Consider the following 23,806-nt stretch of genomic DNA (forward strand, 5'->3'; position numbering starts at 1 on the left):
TAGCAAGATTAACTGATCTTAAACCACAGAAGTCAGAATCTCCACGTGTACCTGTCTGCCGCCATGATGCCAGCCATGGTGACAGCACCAATAATCCCAATGAGTTTGTACTTGAATACGGTGCTAGAGAGCTGCTTTCTTATCACCAAGTGCATGTCATCCTGCAATGAGATGATGAAGAAAGATGAAAATGCTGGAATGGCACAGCAAAAGAAGGTATGGATATTGAGCCATATAGCTAGACTATAAAGGTTTTTGTCGTTTACTAACTGTTTTTTTTTTTGAGACGGAGTTTCATTCTTGTTGCCCAGGCTAGAGTGCAAAGGCGCAATCTCGGCTCACTGCAACCTCTGCCTCCCAGGTTCAAACGATTCTCCTGCCTCAGCCTCCTGGGTAACTGGGATTACAGGGGCCCGCCACCATGCCCGGCTAATTTTGTATTTTTAGTAGAGATGGGGTTTCAACATGTTGGCTAGGCTGGTGAACTCCTGACCTCAGGTGATCCACCAGCCTTGGCCTTCCAAAATGCTGGGATTACAGGTGTGAACCACCATACCCAGCCCTGTATGTCTTTAGCAAGTCAATTCATCTCTCCAAGTTTTAATTTTTACATCTGTGAAATGGGGACTTTTTTTTTTTTCTTTGAGACGGAGTCTTGCTCTGTCGCCCAGGCTAGAGTGCAGTGGCGCCATCTTGGCTCACTGCAAGCTTCACCTCCCGGGTTCATGCCATTCTCCTGTCTCAGCCTCCTGAGTAGCTGGGACTACAGGCGCCTGCCACCAACCACGCCCGGGTAATTTTTTGTATTTTTAGTAGAGCCAGGGTTTCACCATGTTAGCCAGGATGGTCTCAATCTCCTGACCGCGTTATCCGCCCGCCTTGGCCTCCCAAAGTACTGGGATTACAGGTGTGATTATGTGCCCGGCCCGAAATGGAGAAGGTTGTTTTATGGATTAGAGATAAATTATAAAAAACTTCTAGAACAGTGCCTAGCACATGATAGACATTCAATAATAATATCTTTTATTGTTATTATTTCTATAAGGATATGAAAATTATCATAATGTTGATGACTGCTCAGCCAAAATAATGAACTAGAATAAAATACTCAGGTAAAGATTTAAACACGGAGGCAAGGCTGGGCGAAGTAGCTCATACCTGTCATCTTAACACTTTGGGAGGCTGAGGTGGCTGGACTGCTTGAACCCAGGAGTTCAAGACCAGCCTGGGTAACATGGCAAAACCTCGTTTCTATAGAAAATACAAAAATTAGCCAGCTGTGGTGGTGCATGCCTGTGGTCCCAGCTACTTGGAAGGGTGGGGTGGGAGGATCACCTGAGCCTGGGAAGTCAAGAATACAATGAGCCAAGATCGCATCACTGTACTCTAGCCTGGGTGACAGAGCCAGACACTGTCTCAAAATAAAATAAAATAAAATAATAAAATAAACATTGCTGAAAAACATTAAAGACGTAAGTAAATGGAAAGAGCTATTGTCTTCATGGATTGGAAGACACTTAATATTGCTAATACCATTCAAAGTGATTCAGTGTAATCCTTATCAAAGTCCCACAACATGTTTTGCAGAAACAGAAAGATCCATACCAAAATTCACATGGAATTTCAAGGGACCCCAAACTGCCAAAACCTTGAAAAAGAACAAAGTTGGAGGGCTCACACTTCCTGATTTCAATATTAATACAAAGCTACAGCAGTCAAAACAGTGTGGTGATGGCAGGACAGACATATAGACCAATGAAATAGAATACAGAGTTCAAAGATAAGCCTTCATATATGTGACAAATTGATTTTTGACAAGGGTGCCAAAATCATTTCAATGGCTGCACTACAGCCTAGCTACAGAGTGAGACTCCATCTCAAAAAAAAAAAATAGATAAATTTGACTTTATTGAAACTAAATACTTTAGTGCACCAAAGGACACTATCAAGGGAGTGAAAACCCACAGAACGGGAGAAAATATTTGCAAATCATATATCTGATAAGGGATCAATATCCAGAATATATAAATAACTCCTATACCTCAACAACGACAAAAACCTAATTTAAAAATGGGCAAAGGGCTGAGCACGGTGGCTCGTGCCTGTAATGCCAGCACTTTGGGAGGCAGAGATGGGTGGATCTCCTGAGCTCAAGCGTTCCAGACCAGTCTGGGTAACATGACGAAACCTCATGTCTACCAAAATTATAAAAAATTAGCTGGGCATGGTGGTGCACACCTGTGGTCCCAGCTACTCAGGAGGCTGACATGGGAGGATTGCTTGATCCTGGGAGGTGGAGGTTGCAGTAAGCCAAGATAACACCACTGCACTCCAACGTATGTGACAGAGTGAGACCCCATCTCAAAAACAAAACAAACAAAAATGGGTAAAGGACTTGAATAGACATTTCTACAAAAATATAGAAATGGCCAAGAAGTACATGAAAAGATGCTTAACATCATTAGTCATTAGAAAATGCAAATCAAACCACAATGAGCTACCACTTCGCACTCATCAGAATGATTATAATTAAAAAATAGGGCCTGGCGAGGTGGCAGGTACCTGTAGTCCCAGGTACTCAGGAGGCTGAGGTGGGAAGACTGCTTAAGCACGAGATTTTCAGGCTGCAGTGAAGTATGATTGCGCCACTGCATTGCAGCTTGGGTGACAGAGTAAGACCCTATCTAAAAATAATAATAATTTTTAAATTAATTAATTAATAAAAATCAAAAGAAATTTTTAAGAAAGGACAATAAATGTTGGCAAGGATATGGAGAAATTGGAACCTACATACGTTGTTGGTGGGGATGTAAAATTATGCAGCTGCTATGGAAAGCAGTTTGGTGGTTCCTCAAAATGGTAAACATATGGTCATCATATGATCCAGCAATTTCACTCTTAGATATACACCCTAAAGAACTGAAAACAGGGACTCAAACAAATATTTGTAAACCAATGGTCACAGCAACATTATTCAAATGGCCAAAAGGTGGAAACAACCCAAGTGTCCATCAATGGATGAATGGATAAACAAAATGTGGTATAAACAAAGAATGGGGGCCAGGTGCAGTGGCTCACGCCTGTAGTCCTAGTACTTTGGGAGGCCGAGGCAGGCGGATCACCTGAGGTGAGGAGTTCGAGACCAGCCTGGCCAACATGGCAAAATCCCATCCCTACTAAAAATACAAAAATCAGCCGGGCATGGTGGTGCGTGCCTGTAATCCCAGCTACTCGGGAGGCTGAGGCAAGAGAATTGCTTGAACCCAGGAGGCAGAGGTTGCGGTAAGCCAAGATTGTGCCATTGCACTCAAGCCTGGGCAACAGAGTGAGACTCCGTCTCAACAAAACAAAATAAAACACAACAACAACAAAAACAAAGAATGGAATTATTTATTTATTTATTTATTTTTTAATCTTTTTTTTTTTTTTTTGAGACGGAGTCTCGCTCTGTCACCCAGGCTGGAGTGCAGTGGCGCGATCTCGGCTCACCGCAAGCTCCGCCTCCCGGGTTCACGCCATTCTCCTGCTTCAGCCTCCCGAGTAGCTGGGACTACAGGCGCCTGCCACCACATCCGGCTAATTTTTTGTATTTTTAGTAAAGACGGGGTTTCACCATGTTAGCCAGGATGGTCTTGATCTCCTGACCTCATGATCCGCCCACCTCGGCCTCCCAAAGTGCTGGGATTACAGGCATGAGCCACCACGCCCGGCCAAGAATGGAATTATTATAGCTGTAACAGGAATAAAGTTCTGATGCATGCTACAACCTACATGAACCTTGAAAATATTATGCTAAGTGAAATAAGCGAGACACAAAAGGATACATATCGTATGATTCCATTTATATGAGGCATCTAGAATGAACAAATCCATAGACAGAATGTGATTAGTGATTATTAGGGGGTGGGGAGAGGAAGATGGCAAATTATTGCCTAATGGGTACAAAGTTTGTTTGGGATGATCAGGAAGTTCTAGAAATGGATAGTGACAATGGTTGTATAACATTGTGAATATACTTAATGCTACTAAATTGTACCCTACAAAAATAAAATAAAATAGTGAAGTAGCTTTATATTGCTGATTTGAAGCAATCTCCAAAATAAACTGCTAAATGCAAAAGGTAAGATGTAGAACGAGAAGGGAAAGGAAACTACAGGTAAACGCAAATTTGTAAATTCTCAGAACATCTCAGAATGTTATAAAGTGATTGCCCCTGTGGGAGACAAACCAGGTGCCTACAGAACTAAGAAGTGAGAATTATTTTTCACTGGATACTCTTCTATATGTTTTGAATTTTGTATGACACATGTATATTACCTAGTCCAAAAAAATTTTTTTAATTAAAAAAATGTGCTGACTGGGGATCCAAGAAAGGTGGGGGGAAAAAGATAAAAAATATGATGGTTATGGCTGGGCACGGTGGCTCATGCCCGTAATCCCAGCACTTTGGGAGGCCGAGGCTGGCAGATCACGAGGTCAGGAGATCAAGACCATCCTGGCTAACACGGTGAAACCCCGTCTCTACTAAAAATACAAAAAATTAGCCGGGCGTGGTGGCAGGTGCCTGTAGTCCCAGCTACTCGGGAGGCTGAGGCAGGAGAATGGCGTGAACCCGGGAGGCGGAGTTTGCACGGAGCCGAGATTGCGCCACTGCACTCCAGCCTGGGCAACAGTGTGAGACTCCATCTCAAACAAACAAACAAACAAAAATATATATATATATGCTGGTTGTTCAAAGTCACAGTCCAGTATGAATTACTGCCATAAGGTAGCACTAAAAATACAAACGAGTCACAAGTTATGATTCCAATCTAATCTCTTTTGTTTTATTTTATTTATTTATTTGTTTTGAAATAGAGTCTCACTCTGTTGCCCTGGCTGGAGTGCAGTGGCACAATCATGGCTCACTGTAGCCTCAACTCTCTGGGCTCAATGGATCCTCCCACCTTAGCCTCCTGAGTAGCTAGGATTACAGGTGTGTGCCACCACACCTGACTAATTTTTGTATGTTTCTGTAGACACGGGGTTTCACCATGGTGCCCAGGCTGGTCTTAAACTCCAGGGCACATGTGATTCACCTGCCCTAGCCTCCCAAAGTGCTGGGATTACAGCCTGGCTTTTTCAGTGAATGGTGTCCACAAACAAAAGCAAGCCCACGTGAAGTTCACATTAGATGGAGATGTTTCTTAGGAAACAAGGCAATTCTGTGTCCCCACTGCACTCAGAACCTAAACAGTTTCATGGTTAGCTGATCACAGACCCATCTCTTCCCTAATAGACAAAGCTTTTTGAGGGCAGAGGATCTAATATATCAGTGCCTGGCACAGAATAGGCACTTAATGTTTGTGGTAAGAATAAAAAAATGCTAGTACTATGGCTGTGTACTCCATTTCCACTACTACACACTAGCAAATCTATCATTTGCTTGTTTTTTTTTTCTAGAAAATTTCAAGTAAAGAGGTTTAAAATTAATACAAAATACTGAGAATACAAAAATTAGCTGGGTATGGTGGCATGTGCCTGTAGTCCCAGCTACTTGGGAGGCTGAGGCAGGAGAATCGCTTGAACTCAGGAGGCAGAGGTTGCACTGAGCTGAGATCGTGCCAACTGCGCTCCAGTCTAGGAGACAGAGCTAGACTCCGCCTCAAAAAAAAAAAAAAAAAAAAAAGAATCTTTCCCAACATATTGCCTCTTACCTGGATGTGGCTGCTGGCTTCATTCTGTTTGCTAAATGCCAGTGTGCTGAGAACATAGAAGAGTTTTCGTATTTGCTGAGGGGATATGTTATCCAGATAATCTAAAATGCCCTGTGGAAAAAATGATGCCAACAATGAGGCTAGCAGGTAACATTTTTCCCTTAAATTCAAAAAATTAAAATCCCTGTAAAAGAGACACACATAGATAGCCAGGTATCTAAAACTTTTTAGCTCCCTTAAAAGCTCAAGTTCTAAAAGCTATGCTCAGAGCCCAAAGGTTTGATAAACTGGATATAAACTGAGAAAACTCTTACAACTTTCTAAATCTCTTATTATCAGAGACTAGGAACTAACTATCAGGAAACATAAAGTTTTCTTTATCCTCTTCACTCTGAACCACAATCCTGGGCTTTAATCATCTACTGCTTAGTCATTCTAATGTACCTCCCAGTTCTCGGTATTCTTTACCTCCACCTTTCTCTTTTTTTCAGTGAAAACAATATTCTACCAAAAGTTATGTCTTTACCCTATTCCTTGCCATATCATCCCTTCCCAGCTTCTACTCCATTAATTATTCCTCCTTTCTCTACAGATCTGGAAGGAGTCACAAGGAAACTATTTACTTTGTGACCTTGGGAAATGCCTCAGCTTTTCTCATCTGTAACAGGGCGATAATAATAGCTATACTACCTTTCATGGTTTGTCTGAGGATAAAGTAATAAAACAGCTTTGTAAACTTTTAATTAATTTTTAAAAATCTCCATTTCTTCCTCTCTATTGAATCCTTTCTCTCAGCCTACAAGCAATCTCAAACCTCCTCATCTAAAAAATATCTCCGTTGCAACCAGCTTCTTTCTCAAGCTACTTTTTGTATTCTCTTCTCCTTGATGCTTCTCGACATTGACTCTATTCCCCAAGTCTTCAAGTTACTGCTCTCTGGCTTCCACCCTTATAATTCAATTAACATTGTTCTCTCAGAGGTTACCAGAGGTATCCTAATTGCCAAAGCCAATAGCCTCTGCTCCATCTTCAACCTCTACAGTATCCAACACTGGAGATAAATCCCTCACTCTTTATTTTTTTGACAGAGTTTCGCTCTTCTTGCCTAGGCTGGAGTGTGATGGCATGATCTCAGCTCACTGCAACCTCCACCTCCTGGGTTCAAGTGATTCTCCTGCCTCAGCCTCCCGAGTAGCTGGGATTACAGGCATGCACCACAATGCCCGGCTAATTTTTGTATTTTTAGTAGAGGAGGGGTTTCTCCCTGTTGGTCAGGCTGACTCGAACTCCCAACCTCAGGTGATCCGTCCGCCTCGGCCTCCCAAAGGGTTTTCTCCATGTTGGTCAGGCTGATTTGAACTCCCAACCTCAGGTGATCTGTCCGCCTCGGCCTCCCAAAGTGCTGGGACTACAGGCGTGAGTCACCGCACCCGGCCAATACCTCACTCTTGAAACTCATTCCTGGGCTTTTGCTACCTGACATCCTTTAAGCTCACATTATTAATCTTCCAGTTTTCTCATTTTCCTTCTACGGACATTTGCTTTCATCTGCCACTTAAACTTTAACCTTCTCAAAATGTCTGTGCTCTTCTAAGCTTCTTTTTTTTTTTTTTGAGACAGAGTCTTGCTCTGTCACCCAGACTGGAGTGCAGTGGTGTTATCTTGGCTCACTGCAAGCTCTGCCTCCCGGGTTCACGCCATTCTCCTGCCTCAGCCTCCTGAGTAGCTGGAACTACAGGCGACCGCCACGACGCCCGGCTAATTTTTGTATTTTTAATAGAGACGGGGGTTTCACCGTGTTAGCCAGGCTGGTCTTAATCTCCTGACCTCGTGATTTGCCCGCCTTGGCCTCCCAAAGTGCTGGAATTACAGGCATGAGCCACTGTGCCTGGCCTGCCACATATCCTTAACAGTTACCAAGTCATGTTAATTCTAACACCAAATTGTCTCTTAAGCCATAATTTCTTCTACATTCCCGTGACCAAAATCCGGCCCTTATTCTCACTCCCTTAGACCATTTCAGCGGTCTCCAATCCACCCATCATATAGCCTACTGAGTTATCTCTCAATGCTGAGAGGATTAGGTCAACTCTACGTAAAAACTAGTAATAGCTCCTTATTGTCTAGAAAATAAAGTTGAAACTCTTTAGCATGTTATTTGAGACTCTTTGCAACATGGGCCTGTCCTATGTCTTACCAGCCTTACCTCCAATCATCCCTCTCCATATATATCCTATTTTCCAGTCATGCTTGTTTGCTTCTCATTCCTCAGTCACACCATTGACTTGGGCACCAGTTTGCTTCTGCTCAAACTCTTCTCTGCCTAGAACACACTTCCCACACTTTCTCTTGTCAGTCATTCCCATCCTTCAGCAAACATTCACATCGCCTCTTTGAAGAATTCTCCAGCTTCCCAGGCTAAATTTAATTATTCTTGCTCTGTTGTATCTATAGTACTTTACCAGAGAATTCACCATGTTGTATTTATAGTGACTTGCTTATGTGTCTTAGTCTTTAACATCAAAGGTAAGGGCCTACTTTACATTCACAGCACCCAGAATAGAGCTTAGCCTGTAGGTTAGGTATAAAGAAGTGTTTGCTGAATGAATTAACACATAGAATAGTCACTTTTTATTTATATTACTTGCCCATCATCTCACCTCCTTCCCACCACCTCCCACCAATTATAGTATTCAATATCTAAAGTACAAGAAGCCAACAAGATACCTTTACAAAGACAGCATTCATCATCATAGCAGATGGGTTTAACACTACCAACTCTAGAAGGACATCTAAGGCAGTATCAACTTCAGCTTCATTCCCACTGCAGATATGGGTCACTAAGGCACCAACCACTTCCTATACAGGGGAGAGTCAATAGGACAGTGTAAAACAAAATATGGATGGCCATTCTAAAGGGATTCACCCCCAAGCCTCTCCAATCTCTTCTTCATTAAAATCACAATCAACCCAATCTCATCATCTATTATCTAGTTTTCATTAATGTTGGCTTCAGGAGATTTAGGAATATGCCAATATAACTTGACCATCCCATCTTGACCTATTTCCCATATTTTATCAGTGAGCACTACCTAAGCCCTCCTGATTTTGCTCCTTGGCATAGTTTTCCTCTTTCTTTTTCCCATATGGGTTAAATTTTACCCTTCAAGTTGAGGTTGTACAAGATCAGTTGAAATTTCTCAAAAAGATGGCACTCAAGGAGCTAAAAGCTTTAAAGGTTTTCTCTATATAGTACAGGCTAGACTTGCATGTTTCCAAGCAAACATGGATCATGATAGTGTCTCTAAGACATTAAGAGGGTTCAAAAATGTCTTAGATGCCATTCTCCCTTTATAGTGTCACTCCATCGTAGTCATAACAGAATTATATTCTCAACTGCAACAGCTACCTCATGTCAGCTGCAACTATTGCTCTACTTTAAATGTTTAAAATTTTTTTTACAAATCTTCATTTTAAAAGTTCCATTCAAATGTGTTTTAACATTGTTAATGATAGGAAGAATATATGTAAAAATACAAAATAAGACACTGTTCTTTACTTGCTTTCATAAACATTTTCCACAAATACAGTCCTCCCTCTCTGGAGATATGCTATTAAAATGTGTCTCGGCCAGGCCCGATGGCTCACGCCTGTAATCCCAGCACTTTGAGAGGCCGAGGCAGGCGGATTACCTGAGGTCAGGAGTTCGAGACCAGCCTGGCCAACATGGTGAAACCCCGTGTCTACTAAAAATAGAAAAAATTAGCCGGGCGTGGTGGTGTGTGCCTGTAATCACAGCTACTCAGGAGGCTGAGACAGGAGAATCGCTTGAATCCGGGAGGCGAAGGTTGCAGTGAGCCAAGATAGCACCACCGCACTCCAGCCTGGACATGAAGAGCAAAACCCCATCTCAAAACAAAACAAAAAAAAGTGTGTCTCATGTTTTGAAATAGACTAGATCTGGATCTTAATTTCAGACAGAGAATTTTAGAGCTCAGAACACAGAGTTAGATCCACCAGTCAAGTCTCTTCACTTCATCAAGGCTGGGACTAGAATTGAGCTTTCTTGAGACCCAGTTCAGAGTTCCTTCCCCTTCAGTGAGTTCCAACCAACAAGAAATAAACATCAGATTATTTTCCCTTTCCGTGTTCCCTCCTTGCCAAAATAAATGTTTCAACATACCTGCTGGCAGTACGTGTCAAAAAACTTGAATGCATATTTGTATAGGAGACTCCCAAATGAAATTATACTCTGGTCTAGAGAGTGAAGCAAACTCTGAGCCAGCGACAGAATGGATGAACACATATCCTTAAGAACCTTGAGTGGGGAAGAGTAGAGAGAGAAAAGAAGCTGTAGGAAACAGTTAGTACACAACCTAAGAGTTGCTTATCCTTTTGGAATGTCAGACTTCTCCTCCCTAGCTCTCATTTAACTTAGGAAATCTTAATCTTTGTTTTACACAAAAATAATCCTTCATCATTTTGAGATTACTCTCAGCATCAATGGGATTCCACGTTTGGATAATAATTGACCTTTAAGCTCAAAGAAGTTAAATTACAAGCCTCATAGAACGTTCCTATCTGCTCAATTTGGGATTGGAGGCCAGATCTTCTAAATCCCAGTTTCCCCATGCAATCACACTACCCCCCAGGAATGATCCACCCTGGTTATAATTTGAAGTAGGTCTATAAGGTTCAATGCTAACTAAACTGATTTTTTTAAAAGAAGATCAAGAAGAGAAGTGATCATACCCTACCAATAATGCAATATACATAGACATTAATGGACCCAGACTAAATAACCAGTTAATAAACACAGCTTCCTTATTGATACCATAATTTTTAAAAATCTTATATTTAGTACTAAGCTGGGTATAATGCTTTATTGGGGAAAATGCAATGAAAAATTACATATGGTTTCTGCATCTAGAAAATTACAGCCCAAAACATATATAATTGGCAGAAATAAACACAGAAAGAACTGCAAGATAAAATAATACAACCGTTTAATCTATTCCTAAAATAAAATTTAAGACCCAGCGAGGTATTCTCATTAGCTCCTAACCCAAACCCCAAACCACTGGCCCATCCAGTTTTCTAAGTTCTATAGTGTTAATATCCTGAACGTTCAGCTGGCAAAACATTATTCCCAGTTTATAAATTCCAGTTTGAATAATTTACATTTCCAGAGGAATTATCACCTAAAGTCCACAGTTTTGAATGGCCAAAGAGTGATAGTTCAAATAGGTACATATTTACGTTCCTACTAGTTTCTACAGGCTGGTCCTATTCCCCTCAAGGTTTTTATAAGCTACTTAAATAAGATACGGAAGGCCAGTTTGTCAAAGTTGCAAACTGCATTGAGATAGGCAATTAAAATAATGCAAAAATAAAATTCAAAAATCTCAATGGGTTTGAACAATGGACTGAAATAAGATGAAATTTTACATGAGAGCTGTAAAGCTTTCTGTTTTAGATTAAAAATCAATAGTCTCTGACACTTACTAAGTAATGAACAGAGAATGTACTCTGGAGCAGCTGTTCTTGAATGCAGGCTGATCGAATCTTATTTCTTAGCACCCTTTCAATATACTTCTTTGTCTGAGTATTGGTGCTATAGATGATGAAAAGCATCACCAGGTCAAACACCTATCGTCAATAAATATGCAATAATAGAAAAACAGTTAACAAATCAGTACATTTGCTACAATGAAATAGCAGTTTTTCCTCTAATTAAAACACAGAATGGATAATGCTCATTTGTTCCACACACTCCCCTGGGAGTATCTACACTTTTCACAAAACTCAGAAATATTTTTCAGATAAATAAACTGCCACAACTGTTAACCATTGGTATCCCTTAAGAATACAGAGCAGGCCAGGCACGGTGGCTTACACCTGTAATCCCAGCACTTTGGGAGGCCAAGGCGGGCAGATCACGAGGTCAGGAGATCCAGACCATCCTGACTAACACGGTGAAACCCCGTCTCTACTAAAAATACAAAAAATTAGCCAGGTGTGGTGGCATGCACCTGTAGTCCCAGCTGCTGGGGAGGCTGAGGCAGGAGAATGGTGTGAACCCGGGAGGCAGAGCTTGCAGTGAGCCAAGATCGTGCCACTGCACTCCAGCCTGGGTGAGAGAGCAAGACTCCGTTCTCGGAAAAAAAAAAAAAAAAAAAAAAAGAATATAGAGCAATATGCATGAAAGTGATATTACTACAGAAGTAACTCTGAACATCTTGACATTTATTAAAAGAAAGATTCTATCACTTGACAACTCCAGTGTGTGTTTGCTGCCAACTACAGTATGTATTTTCACTATTACTAGGAAAATTACTAGGCCGGGCGCGGTGGCTCACACCTGTAATCCCAGCACTTTGGGAGGCCGAGATGGGTGGATCACGAGGTCAGGAGTTGAAGACCAGCCTGGCCAAGATGCTGAAACCCCGTCTCTACTAAAAATACACAAATTAGCCGGGCAAGGTGGCATACACCTGTAATCCCAGCTACTTGAGAAGCTGAGGCAGGAGAATCACTTGAACCCGGGTGACAGAGGTTGCAGTGAGCCGAGATCGAGCCACTGCACTCGAGCCTAGGTGACAGAGCAAGACTTTGTCTCAAAAAAAAAAAAGGAAAATTACTTTGTGAAAAGTTGGAAGGACTATAAATGCCCATCAATACATCAATACAGGAAAGGTTCAATAAATTATGATGGAGTAATTTTAATTTTTGGAATATTACACAGTCATCAAAAAGAATAAGCCATGCTGGGCGTGGTGGCTCACACCTATAATCCCAGCACTTTGGGAGGCCCAGGTGGGCAGATTACCTGAGGTCAGGAGTTTGAGACTAGCCTGGCCAACATGGTGAAACCCCATCTCTACCAAAAATACTCACAAAAAAAATTAGCAGGTCATGGTGGCAGGTGCCTGTAATCCCAGCTACTAGGGAAGCTGTGACAAGTGAATCACTTAAACCCAGGAGGCAGAGGTTACAGTGAGCCGAGATTGTGTCATTGCACTCCAGCCTAAGTGATGGAGCAAAGCTCTATCTAAAAAAAATTTTCAATTAAAAAATTAAAAACAAACAAACAAAAAGAATAAGCTAGACCAGGGGTCCCCAACCCCTGGACCACGGAGTCCATGGTCTGCTAGGAACCAAGCTGCACAGCAGGAGGTGAGGGGCAGTCAAATGGGCATTACCACCTGAGATCCGCCTCCTGTCAGAATAGCGGCTGCATTAGATTCTCACGGGAGTGTGAACCCTATTGTGAACTGCAGATGCACAGGATCTAGGCTGCACATTCCTTATGAGAATCTAAATAGTGCCTGATGATCTAAGGTGGAACAGTTTCATCCTGAAATCATGCCCTGACACGATCTGTGGAAAAACTCTCTTCCATGAAACCAGTCCCTGGTGCCAAAAAGGTTAGGGACTGCTGAGCCATACTGTATTTTTTGACAGAGAAAAGACATTCCTGACATGAAGTGGAAAAAACAGCAACCTGCAAAGGGATAATCAGGCTTGGCATGGTGGCTCATGCCTATAATCCCACTGCTTTGTGAGGCTGAGGATGGAGGATCACTTGAGCCCAGGAGGTGGAGGCAACAGTGAGCTATGATTATGCCACTGCACTCCAGCTTGGGTGAAAGAGCAAGACCTGTCTCTTGAAAAACAAAACAAGGCTGGGCGCGGTGGTCCCAGCACTTTGAGAGGCTGATGCGGGCAGATCACGAGGTCAGGAGGCAACAGTGAGCTATGACTGTGCCACTGCACTCCAGCCTGGTGACAGAGTGAGACCCTGTCTCTTTAAACACCACCACCACCACCCATAATCATAGTTAAGATTCTGCTTTTGTAAAAACAATATATAAACATACATATGTGTAGGCATAAGAGTGTACCTGTACTTGCACACAATTACAACTTGTATATGAATGGAAAAAAGTTGGAAGGATGATTATCCCTGAGGAATGGGACAGAGAGTGCAGAAAAACTGTATTTTTTTACATCTGTTTATTCCTTGTGGGTTTTTCTCCACAATTAGCTTGTTTACCTAAGTTTAAAAAAGAAAAATTTGAGGGTTGGAAGCAGTGGCTCATGCCTATAATCCCAGCACTTTGGGAGGCCCAAGCAGGAGGATCACTTGAAGCTAAAAATTTGAGACCAGGCAAGGTGCAGTGGCTCATGCCGGTAATCCCAGCACTTTGGGAGGCTGAGGCGGGCGGATCACAAGGTGAGGAGATTGAGACCATCCTGGCTAACATGGTGAAACACCGTCTCTACTAAAATTACAAAAAAAAATTAGCCGGGTGTGGTGGCGGGCACCTGTAGTCCCAGCTACTTGGGAGGCTGAGGCAGGAGAATGGCGTGAACCTGGGAAGCGAAGCTTGCAGTGAGCCGAGATCATGCCACTGCATTCCAGCCTGGGAGACAGCGAGACTCTGACTCAAAAAAAAAAAAAAAAAAAAAATTCAGACCAGTCAGCATAACACAGCAAGACTTCATCTCTACAAAAAATAAAAAAATTGGCCTGGCGTGGTGGCTCACACCTGTAATCCTAGCACTTTGGGAGGTTGAGGCAGATGGATCACCTGAGGTCAGGAGTTTGAGACCAGCCTGGCCAACATGGCGAAATCCCATCTCTACTAAAAATGCAAAAATTAGCTGGGCGTGGTGGTGGGCACCTATAATCCCAGCTACTAGGGAGGCTGAGGCAGAACAGCTTAAACCCAGGAGGCGGAGGTTGCAGTGAGCTGAGATTGTGCCACATCACTCTAGCCTGGGAAAAGAGTGAAACTCCGTCTCAAAAAATAAATAAATAAATAAAACAATTAGCCAGGCCTCGTGGTGCTTGCCTGTAGTCCCAGCTACTCTGAAGACTGAGGTGGGAGGATCACTTGAACCCAGGAGTTTGAGGCTGCAGTGAGCTACGATGCTACCACCACACTCCAGCCTGGGTGACAGCGCAAGACCTGGTCTCTTGAAAAACAAAACAAGGCCGGGCGTGGTGGCTCACACCTATAATCCCAGCACTTTGGGAGGCCGAGGTGGGCAGATCACGAGGTCAGGAGATCGAGACCATCCTGGCTAACACGATGAAACTCCATCTCTACTAAAAATACAAAAAATTAGCCGGGCATGGTGGCGGGTGCCTGTAGTCCCAGCTACTTGGGAGGCTGAGGCGGGAGAATGGTGTGAACCCAGGAGGCAGAGCTTGCAGTGAGCACTCCAGCCTAGGTGACAGAGTAAGACCCCGTCTCAAAAAAAAAGAAAAGAAAAAGAAAAACAAAACAAAAAAAGAGAAAACATTGGGAGTGTATTCAGGGCAACCTGAGTCTATTCTTCCAGGAAAAAAAAAAAAAAAACAGTTAAAAAGGCAAGCAGGATAAAAAAGAAAAAACAAAACAAATTTTACTACTTCTCTTAACTGAATGCCCCATTCCTTAGGACACCAAAATTGAGTTATTAGACCAGAATACAGTCATTAAAGATAACAATGAAGACAAAGCAGACCTTGAAATATTTATGACAGGATAAAAAATGTTAAGAAAAAAAAGTAAGAATACAAATTATATTTATACAATGATTACAAATACGTAAAAATAGGAATGCAGGCAGCCAAGGTGGTAAATTTATGTTTATCTAAAATCAAAAACAGTGTGTTGGAGTACTTTGATATTTTTCACCAGAAAAAATTCTGAATTTTCATTGCTTTATTCAGCATCATGAAAGCTTTTAAGATAGTCATCCAAAAACTGGATAACAAAACTAACAAAAACCCCACAAAACAGATTCCAACCATAGAAAAATCTTTAAAGGCAACCAATCAGCACCTAAGGAACTCAATCATCTGGCTTTTTATCTTTTGAGATGGAGTCTTGCACTGTCGCCCAGGCTGGAGTGCAGTGGTGTGTGCCACCAGGCCAGGCTAATTTTTTTTTGTATTTTTAGTAGAGACAGGGTTTCGCTACATTGGCCAGGCTGGTCTCAAACTCCTGACCTCAGATGATCTGCCTGCCGCAGCCTCCCAAAGTGCTGGGATTATAGGCGTGAGCCACCGCGCCCGGCCAATCATCTGGCTTTTTGATGGAAGGTATTTCTAGAATTAATAGAGACATAAGATCCAGTACCACTGCCTTGACAGTGGACAGACTGATTTACTCCAGTCAGGTCTACATGGGCAAAAGTAAAGTAAAACATGGAATGCCATTATCTTGACAGTGGTGCTTGGTGGAAGGAAGGGCAATTAGGCAGATATAGGGACCTGAGACTTAGGTGGTTATTTTCTTCATCTCATCAGTGGGGACCTGGCTTCTTTGACTGCACCTTGATGTGCTTGTTTACACTGTTAGTATTTCCCCTTGTGGATACTGTAGGCTTATTTTATAGCCAGAGTGAGTAGGGGCAGGCTATCTGGTCAGTCGCCACCTCAGATTACCTTCCCCAGACAGCTAATGTTTATTAGAGGAACTAGGGAAGAGAGAGAAGAGTGATTGGAGGGAGGAGAAAGAAAGAAAGTAGGAAGGCAAGCTAGCCAATGTCATTACTTTTAAGTCTGCAATACTTAAAATGCATAGTACATGAACATTACCTTGTGTTCAGACACTGAGGCAGTGTTTTCAATTGCCTGAAAAAACAGGAGAGAGTCACAAAAATATTACGACACATCAACAAAACATGTTATTCAGCATGCCCTGTTATCTCATCTGAGAGCCAAGGTGTCCATATGGCAACCATCAGCTATCATTTCCACTTGAATGACTTTTGAGATTTTTATTTCAATCTACCTCAGTTATACATCTGTCACTAATTGCCACTCATTTCCTCCTTGATAATCAAAGTTCCAAAGATCTCACCTTAATCCAGGCTTCTGAAATGGTTTTCTCATATCTAATAGCTGACTTTATTACATCAAAGAGGAGAATAATACAGCTCTGACCGCTGCTTTCTTGATTTCCTGAGGAACTACAAGTAGCAGAGAGGAAAAAAATTACTCTTCTACCTACCAGAAAAGAACTTACAAGATCGGAGTTCCTGCTTAGTAGCCATGTACCCTGGAGCAAATGACAACCTCATGTGTAAGATGGCTAATAAACTTGCACTGTAGTCTGTCTGGGATTGATCTGAATGGCTAAGAAAACATATAAACACATACATACTCACATACATATATGTAATTTGAAAAACGACATAATACTAGATGTAAATGTCATAATAGTACCATTATTTGTAGTAGTAAGTATTAAGCTCTAACTCTGACTGTGGGATGTCAGAAAATTGTGACATCCTATGTGAGGATGAGCTCTTTACCTTGCTCGTCCTTTACTTTTCGACTTTACTTGGGAAGCCTGTAACCGTGATGGCAAAACACAATGCTGCAGATCCAACTTCTCCCGAAGCTCAGAAATTACCTGCAGAAAGTAAATATTAGCTATGGTTTTCTGCTCATTCATAGTGGGTAGGCACAGTCCAGTCTCTCTACCATGACAATCTCCTGAAAGACTGAGGAAGAAAAAATTTTAAATGTTGGACATTTTGAAAAATAGAGTTCTGAGAATAGCCAATGCAATGTCATAGAACGTCATATCCAAAATTTCAGAATTCTGTTAGGTACTACACAGAAAGAGTAAATGTTAACTTATAGCAGCTTATACAGATCAATGAATCTGCTGAATAGCTCCATTCTCTCCTCTGAATGCTATCCGGATTAGTCAGTATTCTCAGTTAGTCTGGGGACAGAGAAGAGCAATTGGCAGTTAAGTTGCTTTATCTAGGTGTGATGGGATATAAGAGCATACCTCAAGTGCATCCATGGCTGTTATGGAATGAAGAATGAACTTTATTATCACAGGTAAATCCTCCAATCTAATAGACGACAACTTATCCATCACCAACTGGCGAACCTAAAAATTAAAAGCACAAAAACTTAATAGGTTTTCATGTCACTACCTCAACTTTGTACTGAACTGTTAGGTAAAATTAGAAAAAAATCACTTCTCTTACTCCGTTTTCCCACTTATAATTTAGGGAAAAACAAAATTTTAGATTTTTCCCCAAATTAGAATCTTTTAGTTGTTAATACCACAGGTTCATCAAAAACAGACAGGCAATAAATGTGAAACAGAGCTATTATCTTACATTTAGAGCCTAAATTCTCAACTGGCTACAGTAAGGCATAAAAAGTATTATTCCTATGGGAAGCAGGTATGATTCAGACAATATAGAAGATTTCCACTCAAAACTTACTGCTTAAAAACAGACCTGTGGGCCGGGCACGGTGGCTCAAGCCTGTAATCCCAGCACTTTGGGAGGCCGAGGGGGGTGGAAAACAAGGTCCGGAGTTCAAGACCAGCCTGGACAATATGGTGAAACCCTGTCTCTACTAAAAATACAAAAATTAGCCGGGCGTGGTGGCAGGTGCCTGTAACCCCAGCTACTTGGGAGGCTGAGTCAGAGAACTGCTTGAACCTGGTAGGCAGAGGTTGCAGTGAGCAGAGATTGCGCCACTGCACTCCAGCCTGGGTGACAGAGTGATACTCCGTCTCAAAAAACAAAAACAAAAAAACAGACCTGTGAATCTATCATAGAATAGCATCTGAAACTCACTGAGGGGAAAAAAAAAAGAGATATCAAATGTGATTCACTATGGTTTCAAAATAAAATATTCATTACTCCCAAGGCAATGACTGACTAACACTTGTTCTGGGAGGTTGGAAAGCTGGCTCTGTTTCTGGAAAGCTGAGTCTTTTCTACCTTCAATAGGAAGTTTGGGTCAAGTCGGAGGCTTGAAAGGACATCCAGGATTGGGACAGTGAGTGAAGTATTCTCTATCAGTAGGTCACTGTGAATGTAGAAAAAGAAAAAAGTTGTGTAATGGTTTAAACAGAGCTGGGCAGACAATGACTTGAGAAAATCATTTATTAGAGTATGAAAATAAAGGACATACTTAGTTGCCATTAAATTAATGTTTATAGTATGTTTCTTTAAAAATTGTTTTGACTGCAAAAAATAATATATGCTCATTATAAAAATTCAAATAATAAAAGTAGAAACAAGAAGCCTTCCATCACAATCCCCACTACCCAGAAAACACCACTATTTAGTTTGGTACATATCCTTCCCTGAAAAAAGGGAAAAAGAAAACCCAAAACATTTACAATGAAATGTGATAAGTATGAGAGACACATGTACATGGTGCTACAGGAGCACAACATAGTGAGGAGGACAATGATAGATTGTTTTTTTTGTTTTTGTTTTTGTTTTTTTTTTTTTGCTTTTTGAGACAGGGTCTTACTCTGATGCCCAGGCTTGAGTACAGTGGTGTCATCACAGCTCACTGTAGCTTTGACCTTCCACGCTCAATTGATCCTCCCAGATCGGCCTCCTGAGTAGCTAGAATTATAAGTGCGTACCACCACACCCACCTAATTTTTGTATTTTTTTGAGATACAGCTTTTCACCATGTTGCCCAAGCTGGTCTCAAACTCCTGGGCTCAAGCGACCCACCCACCTCAGCCACCCAACATGCTGGGATTAAAGGCATGAGCCACTGCGCCCAACTGACAGTGATCGATGCTAAAAGAAGACTATACAAAAGGAGATGAGCTGGCATCAGGCAGGTAAAGTGGGTGGCATAGTGCTTTGCCCAGAAGGAGCATCCTGCCCAAAAGGACGAAGGCAAGAAATCATTGGACGTTTTGGAGGTAGCTTTGCAGACAACTATTCAAAAGGAAGTATTACAAACTGAATTTTTAAAAAATACTTCTACTACAATAAAAAGTTGCATTAAGATGGAAACTTTATTACCTAGGGATATTGTTCTCCCCTTCTTCAATACTGCCCTACCAATTACTATTTTTCAAATGAATGACAGTAAGCAATGGGTCTCCGCAAGGGGCCTGATGCAGGACTGTGCATTAGAGTGAATCACCTAGGAACCCAAAGAAGGTAGATGTTTAATAGGCTCCACAAATGATTTTAATGTGCAGCCAGGGTTAAGGACCCCCTGAAGAACAAGTTAATGAAACTTAAGGGATCATGGTCAACTTCTCCATTGGCCAAATTTAGATACCTAATCCTAAGCCAGACTTCACGCTCATAACAGGTATACCATTTAAAACAAAGTACGTGGGGCCGGGCACAGTGGCTCACGCCTGTAATCCCAGCACTTTGGGAGGCTGAGGCAGGCGGATCACAAGGTCAGGAGATCGAGACCATCCTGGCTAACATGGTGAAACCCCGTCTCTACTAAAAATACCAAAAAAATTAGCTAGGCATGGTGGCAGGTGCCTGTAGTCCCAGCTACTTGGGAGGCTGAGGCAGGAGAATGGGGTGAACCCAGGAGGCGGAGGTTGCAGTAAGCCGAGATCGCACCACTGCACTCCAGCCTGGGCGACAGAGCAAGACTCCGTCTCAAAAAAAACAAAAAACAAAAAACAAAAAAAAGAAAGTACGTGGATCTATTCAAATATATACCTTTTTTTTTTTTAAGTCAAATCCCATACCCTACTCATGAAGGTGGGTATCATCCTCATCATCCTCTTTTTAGATATAAGAGACCATATTACTACCACTCTTTGCATACTGCAGTGATAAAACCCCCATAGCTGAGCCTCACTTAGATGGTGACAAAGTGTTTATCCACCTGAGTTCTTTCCCCACATCAGCGTGCTGGGAATCCCCTAGGATCTCAGGTAGGCTGGTGATGATGTCATGCTGCAGGTTCTCTGGAGCAATACTGATCAGCTGCATGATCTTGGTGGTGAGGTCCTGCAGTAGAGGACACTATTAGAACTGCAGCACATTACCCAGAATAAAGAAAGACTACCTACTTGTGAAATGCAGAGCTGAAATTATTTGAGAAATAAACAGTTATTTATCTCTGTACTTTGAAAAAGAATCTTTCCAAATATTTAATTTATTTAATAAATGATGTCTACTCTTTGTATTTAAACTTCTCTGAAATTTAAAGGGTGAAATATCTATGATTCTCAAATTATGAAAATTGGAAAAAGCTAATGGATGGATGGAAAAGTATGAATTTTCTATTTAGAAAGAGAAAAAAAAATACAACTTCCAAAAGATATGAGAAACATACTCTTTAAATTCAAGAGATAAAGTACATAAGCCTACCTTGCCATCCACAACTCTGTCCAGCCATTTTAGCTGACTGACAATGAGTCGAGGTATGTTGATCTCATCACTGTTCTTGCTAAAATGTTAGGAAGAGAAAACGGGGAACTTAGCCTTTCTGGCCAAAATAACAGCAAGCATTAATACTGCACAAAATATTTTAGCCATTCCATTAACATTTACTGAACACCTACTATGCATTTGGCACTGCACTAGACACACAAGTGATACCCAATATGCAGGAGATATATGCTTACGTATGTTGACAAAAATGTCTAGAAGACATGCTAAATATGAACAGTGGCTACATCCAGGGACGGTTTAGAGAGAAGGGATGACAGGGCTAGACAGCATCTCTTAATAATAATTTTTAAAAAGACAATGTTAATAAATCTTAAAAACTGAATATGACAAATATTTTTAAAAGGTAAGACACTAATAACATCAACGCAGTAAGTGCTTAAAAAGGCAAGCATAAGTCAGGTGCGGTGGCTCATGCCTGTAATCCCAGCACTTTGGGAGGCCAAGGTGGGCAGATCACATGAGGCCAGGAGTTCAAGACCAGCCTGGCCAACACGGTGAAACCCCATCTCTACTAAAAATACAAAAATTAGCTGGGCATGGTGGTGGGTACCTGTAATCCCAGCTACTCGGGAGGCTGAGGCAGGAGAATCGCTTGAACCCAGGAGACAGAGGTTGCAGTGAGTTGAGATCGTGCCACTGCACTCCAGCCTGGGTGACAGAGCCAAGAGTCTGTCTCAAAAAAAAAAAAAAGCAAGCATATATTGCTAAGGGAACATAGAAAGTCAAATGAGATTATATTCATAAAAGTACTAAAAATCATTTATAAATAAAGAAAAGTTGGCTCAATTATCATTTTTCCAAAAATGATAGTTCCCACCTTCCTTCGAGCCTCCTATATCTAAAGTTTTGGACCACTTCCATCTCCTTGACAGCATGGTCCTTGTTATTGCAGCCAATCTTAACTGAAAAAGACTAGCCAGGATGTAAAGCACCCAGCATGAGACATTTAGCTAAAACAAATTTGAAAAAATAAACCTTCAGTGGGTGCAGTGGCTCACTCCTGCAATCCCAGCACTTTGTGGGGCTGAGGCAGGCAGATCACTTGAGGTCAGGAATTCGAGGCCAGCCTGGCCAACATGGTGAAACCTCGTATCTACTAAAAATACCAAAAATTAGCTGGGTGTGGTGGCGCACACCTGTAATCCCAGCTACTCGGGGGGGCTGAGGCAGGCGAATCACTTGAACCCAGGAGGCAGAGGTTGCAGTGAGCCAAGATTGCACCACTATACTCTAGCCTGGGCAACAGAGTGAGACTCTGTCTCAAAATAAATAAACCTTTAAACTTACTATTACCAAATCAGGACTCTGAAAAAATTAAAAAGGAGAACATAAAAATGACTATAACCCTGTCATTCCAGAAATGTACACTATTAATATGCATATGTATATGTGTGTATCTTCTTTTTTAAACAAAATACTGAACTACTTATTGCAAAAACTGCAATTACTTTTGCACCAACCTAATATAAATGCTATGTGTAACCTGGGTTTGTTTTTTTCAATTAATGTATGATATTAACTAGTTCTTTTTACAATGATTAATGTGCACATAATATTTCTATTTTTTGAACATCTCAATTATTTACATTTCTTTATTTTAAAGAGTAATCTTTTTCAATATATGGAACATTTCACAAATTTGGCTATCACCCTTGCAAAAGGGCCATGCTAATCTCTGTATTGTTCCAATTTTAGTATATGTGCTGCCAAAGCAAGCACTAAACTAATATTATTTCATTTTCATTCACAGTTATTATCTTAGGATAAATTAGGAGACATGACATTACGATTAAAGGGTATGCAAAATCTAAGGTTTTTGACACATACAATCTATTGCTCTTCCGAATCAATGCCTAAACTAATTTATATGCTCACTAGCAATGTATGAGCATGCCTATTCACTACACTCAACAAGGAGACCCTTTGAGAGTAGGAAAAAATGCATTTATTTTACTGTTTAATAGTTATTATTTACTATTTTGATACAGTGTTTTAAATTTGTGCCTTTGATTGCTAACAAAATTGAACTTTTTAAATAGTTGATGTTCTTGTATTTCTTCTTCGTAAACTGTCTGTTCGTGACCTTTGTCTACTTTTCTATTAGGCTGTTAATTTCTTTTTTAACATAGTAATTTAAAAAAACAGGTAGGGCCACATCCCAGTAGTTTGAGAGGCTAAGGCTGGTGGATCACTTGAGCCTGGAAGTTTTGAGACTAGCCTGGGCAACAAGGTGAAACCCCACCTCTACCAAAAAAAACCACGAAAATTAGCTGGACTGGGTGGCACACACCTGTAGTCCCAGGCACTCATGATGCTGAGGTGTGAGGATCACTTAAGCCTGGGAGGTGGAGGCCTCAGTGAGCCATGATCATACTACGGCACTCCAGCCTGGGCAACAGAGTGAGACCCTGTCTGAACATACACTACAAAATTTAAAAGGTAAAGAAAAGTATTCAGAAAATACCTGATTCCAACCAACTGACTACCCTCTTTGGAGACAACTACCATTACCAGTATATTGTGTATCCTTCTACTAGGGATTATCCCTGAGCATAAGCAACAGATACTTTAAAAAAAAAAAAAAATTGTTTTAAAATACAGACAAGGTCTCACTACACTGCCCAAGCTGGTCTTGAATTCCTGAACTCAAGCAATCCTCCTGCCTCAGCTTCCCAAACTGTCGGGATTACAGGTGTGAGCCACCGCACCAGGCCAATAGTTACTTTTAACAGTAATCCTATCTATTTTTACAAAGTCATATTAATAGATGAAACTTCAAAGACACTCCAGTAAAATTTTAGTAGTCACTAAGAAACATCATGATAAATATGACTTTCAGAGAAACCAATGGTTTTCAGAGTAACCTTTTCAGAGAGAACTTAAGTACACCA

General features: G+C 41.3%; 1 protein-coding gene and 1 non-coding gene across 6 annotated transcripts in view; both read right to left on the reverse strand.

Moving 5' to 3' along the window:
• The window catches only part of FANCD2 (FA complementation group D2), a 71,395-nt gene that overhangs the window by 37,547 nt on the left and 10,042 nt on the right, over nt 1–23,806 (reverse strand). For 4 of the 5 annotated variants that reach the window (XM_063721886.1, XM_024244264.3, XM_063721887.1 and 1 more), the window contains exons 8-19: nt 20,832–20,910; nt 20,344–20,468; nt 18,453–18,540; nt 17,498–17,602; nt 17,010–17,110; nt 16,556–16,664; nt 16,291–16,326; nt 11,202–11,345; nt 9,880–10,014; nt 8,424–8,555; nt 5,697–5,807; nt 52–161 (exon numbers count right to left, since the gene is read on the reverse strand). In XM_063721886.1, coding sequence (XP_063577956.1) covers nt 52–161; nt 5,697–5,807; nt 8,424–8,555; nt 9,880–10,014; nt 11,202–11,345; nt 16,291–16,326; nt 16,556–16,664; nt 17,010–17,110; nt 17,498–17,602; nt 18,453–18,540; nt 20,344–20,468; nt 20,832–20,910 — 1,275 coding nt within the window. Of the gene's footprint in view, nt 1–51; nt 162–5,696; nt 5,808–8,423; nt 8,556–9,879; nt 10,015–11,201; nt 11,346–16,290; nt 16,327–16,555; nt 16,665–16,705; nt 16,831–17,009; nt 17,111–17,497; nt 17,603–18,452; nt 18,541–20,343; nt 20,469–20,831; nt 20,911–23,806 lie in introns of those variants that run through there. The other variant, XM_054551745.2, reaches the window with a different exon arrangement.
• Nucleotides 22,531–22,634, reverse strand: LOC112132827 (U6 spliceosomal RNA). Its single transcript, XR_002914548.1, has one exon. It is a non-coding gene; the product is annotated as a U6 spliceosomal RNA (small nuclear RNA).

The sequence above is a fragment of the Pongo abelii genome, chromosome 2, assembly GCF_028885655.2.
Source record: "Pongo abelii isolate AG06213 chromosome 2, NHGRI_mPonAbe1-v2.0_pri, whole genome shotgun sequence".
Taxonomy (NCBI): domain Eukaryota; kingdom Metazoa; phylum Chordata; class Mammalia; order Primates; family Hominidae; genus Pongo; species Pongo abelii.